This window comes from Xylocopa sonorina, chromosome 1 (assembly GCF_050948175.1).
Source record: "Xylocopa sonorina isolate GNS202 chromosome 1, iyXylSono1_principal, whole genome shotgun sequence".
Classification (NCBI taxonomy): Eukaryota; Metazoa; Arthropoda; class Insecta; order Hymenoptera; family Apidae; genus Xylocopa; species Xylocopa sonorina.
The window spans coordinates 1,092,762-1,096,490 of NC_135193.1; the positions used below are offsets into that span (position 1 = coordinate 1,092,762).

Genomic DNA, 3,729 nt, shown 5'->3' on the forward strand with positions numbered 1-3,729 from the left:
TCTCTTTCCGAGGTATTCAAACAATTCACCAAAACAACTTACTAAACCGTGATCCCCAATTATCCCAGCCATATAAACGAAAACTCACGACCAGCCAGACCGCGCGTATCACGATCAACCGTTCTTCACTCTCTCCAAAAAAAAAAGCCCAAAATTCGCACCTGCCTAGCTGCGGGTCCGTCCCCCGAGCACCTCCAGTCCTTCAGCGTGTCGATATACACCCCTTTACACCGCCTCCGCACCTCACCATCCCCGATCGAGAACGATCAGAACGAGCATCCACCCGCGAATAATTCTCACCTCGAACCTCCGAGTCCGATCATCGCTGTTCGACCCCCCAGCTTCACACAATGTCCTCCTCTTCGTCTTCCTCTTCTTCCTCGTCGTAATCGTCCTCGTGGCCCACGGGCCAGCAGGCCTCCGCCACGTTGTCCTCGCAGCGTCGTCTACGTCTCTGATGGATCTGCTGGGTCGAAACGGGGGCACGCAACGACGCCGAGGACGCGGCCGTAGTCGGTTGCGCGACGGACGAGGACGAAGAGGACGACGAGGACGACGACGACGACGACGACGACGACGACGACGACGACGACGACGACGACGACAACGAGGTGGTGGTCGAAGAGGACGACTGATGAACTTGCTGCTGTTGCTGTTGCTGATGATGATGGGCAGGAATAAGGAGGTTCGCCGTGGTCGAGGGGTTGCTCGCGGCTGCGGTGGCGGCGTACGCCGCGGCTGCAGCGGCTCAGGCCAAGGCGTAGGGGTGCGTGGCGTGATGTCACAAACCAGGCGTCGCCGTGGCGACGGTCGGCGGCGGTGGCGCGCTGCTGCTCGCCACGCTGGTAGCGTGATGATACAGCGGGCTTTGGTAGTACTCCTGATGATGATGATTGCTCATGTTGTGCATAGGTCCGGCTGTGTTCGAGCCCGTATGCATGCCGTTGTGATGGTGGTGGCTGGGTGGCGCGGAATGCGCATGAGGATGATGAGGCGAACCAAAGTTCGCGTAGCTCTGGTGCAGCTGTTCGTACATCTTCATCTCGGGCGGTTTGGTGTCTTGCGCGCCCGGTGAAGTGGCCGTCGCGCCTGGCAGTAACCTGGTGATGCTGAAGGGGTGGCTGGCGGCGGTGTACGGTGGTTCTTGCTTGAGGCTGCCCGTCATTCCGTGGTGAAGGGCGGCAGGATCGGAGATGAGATGAGGGTGAAGGCTTCGGCTGACCATGGCGGTCAGTTCGTCGTGCGCGGCACCCAAGTCCGGCCCTAGGAGACCGCCGATATCCGTAGTGTCGCTCTTTAAAGCGGCGTGATGTTGATGAAGGCTGGCTGCGTGATGATGATGATGCGACGACACGAGGGAATGGATATCCTTGTCGTCTTGTTGTTGGGGTCCGTGGTGGAGAGAGGAGGGTGTCTTCTTTCCAGCGTGGGCCAGATCGTGGGAGGTCGGGCTGTTGTGGCCAGCGACGGCAGCGGCTGCCGCGGCTGCGGCGGCGGCGGCGCCGCTGTGATGTTGCTGGTGCTGTTGGTGCTTATTGTTCTGCCTGGTGAGCTCCTTCTTCTCGTCCTTGAACCTTTTCTGCCGACGCAAATAACAACCGTTCTCGAACATGTTCCCACTTTCCGGGTGCAGAGTCCAGAAGGAGCCTTTGCCGGGCTTGTCCGGGGTTCGCGGCACTTTCACGAAGCAATCGTTGAAGCTCAACGAGTGCCTGATCGAGTTCTGCCAGCGTTGTTGGTTCTGCCGATAGAAAGGGAACAGATCCATGATGAACTGATAAATCTCCGACAGGGTCAACATTTTGGTGGGCGCGTTCTGGATGGCCATGGTGATGAGACTGATGTAAGAGTAGGGCGGTTTCGCGTGGGTATAGCTTCGACGGTAAGACTTGTCAGTCCTGGCTCGTTGGAGAGCAGAATTAGGCGAATCTGGCTCCGTAAGGGAAAGAGGATCCCTGGTAACCCCGGCGCCGCCGCTTGGCGTCAGCGGACCGTAGCCTACGGCGCTCATACAGGCACCACCGCCGCCCATCGAAGCACTCCCGTAACCACCCATACCGCTGCCGCCCATCGAGGCCATACCCATGGCGGAGCTCATGGTGCTCATATTGAAACCACCGGCGCCTTGCGGACTGCAGCTTGGCCCGACTCCTACGCCCATCGACATGCCCATGGGCATGCATCCGACCGAGTTGATCGAGCTGTACGTGGGCGCCATGCTGCCCATCGTGGACATCGCGGCGCTGGTCATCGCGCCGCCTAGGCTACCAGCGTCGTACAGCTTCTGCGACTGGAGCATGGTCATAGAGCTCACCGGTGCCGGGGTGCCGGGCTGTTGTCTGCTCGTCAAACGGGAATCATGAAAACCGCGGTACCACGGCTGCTGTTGGTAATGCGACGCTCCCTTAATTTTCTCACCGGGGATGGTAAATCCCCGTCAGGGCACCTCTCAACCGCTCTGTACGTATACGACTCGCACTACGTCTTCGACGATCGAGAGGCCGAGGCCTTGTTATTCGAGATATGAATCCACAACAACAAGAAACTTCACTTTTTCACCGTTTAAACGTTCTCTTGCTATATGTATACGTGTGTATATATGTGTGTGTGCGCGCGCGCGCGCGTTTCTGCACGCGTGTTTGTGTATGCGTGCGTGTGTGCGTGACTATCTGTATATATAAATATATATATCACAATCCTCGAGACACAGACGCGCACCGAATCCCCCGGTATCTCACAAAGAACTCTTCAACAACCACGGCGAATATCAAAATACACAGACTGTTTCGATCATCGGGCACTTTACGCAGACACTGTACCCGATCCTCGACTTCCTGTTCACTGGCAAAAGAAACCTCGCGGGATCTTTGAAAAGCAGAAACAACCCGCCGGTAACGTTCGAGGAAACGCGCCGCGGTAATAATAGTATGCGATCGGACGCGAGGGGCTGGCCGCGCGCGACCAGCAGCGAGCCACGGGCTAAGAACACACGGGACGAGCAACGGATCGAGGTTGTTTGAGCGGGGCCTGTGTGTTTGAGCCGCCTCACCTCCACTCTCCCTCATTCACCAGTTCGCTATCGTCTCTGTCTCTCTGTGTGCCGTATGGATGGAGGCCGGTTAGCGAGTGTACTCCGCTACTCTTGAGTCTCCCGATCTTGTTCAAACACTTCCCACTCCCGGTTAGTATCGCCGCGCCTGTTTCGACCTGTTCGGCCAATCGGTGATACCGTAGCCCCACTGTAGCCCGCCGGGAACCAATGGGACGCGGTCAGGGGGCGTCCAACGTGTCCCTTTCGTATCGCCTGAATCGGTGGCGCGATAATGCCAGCGGAGGAACATCCTGGCCGGGCGCTGCTGGGTTCAACGGCGGACCGCGCAGCTGCGGGAACCGTCGCTTGCGCAATCTCTCGGCGGACGGGCGGACGCGGCGCCCACGGCACCGACGGCCGCGTCCCGACGCTCCTCTCATGTCATGTCAACTGTCTGTCTGCCACGCGTTTGACACCCAGCGGCGCGCGTCACGCGGCGGGTTGCTTTTCTTCTTTGCATCCCTATTTCTTTCACCCTTCCATCCTCTATTTTCCTTCGATTCTATATTGCAGTTGTTCTTTGTCGACTTCTTGTCGGTTTCTTCTCGTGTTTTTCATTTCTGTTGTTTCTTTTAGTTTCCCGGCGGTGAGTCGTTTGTTTCGCGTTGGTTAGGTTGTCGGGCTTCAATTTAGTGATA

The 3,729-nt window shown here is 57.8% G+C and overlaps 1 protein-coding gene across 1 annotated transcript; it reads right to left on the reverse strand.

Annotated features, from left to right (window-relative positions):
* Window positions 1–647: 647 nt before the first annotated feature.
* On the reverse strand, window positions 648–2,549 carry LOC143427713 (silk gland factor 1). The gene has a single exon (XM_076902077.1). It carries the CDS (start codon window positions 2,303–2,305, stop codon window positions 782–784), a length of 1,524 nt encoding a protein of 507 aa, XP_076758192.1. The 5' UTR covers window positions 2,306–2,549; the 3' UTR covers window positions 648–781.
* Window positions 2,550–3,729: the final 1,180 nt, after the last annotated feature.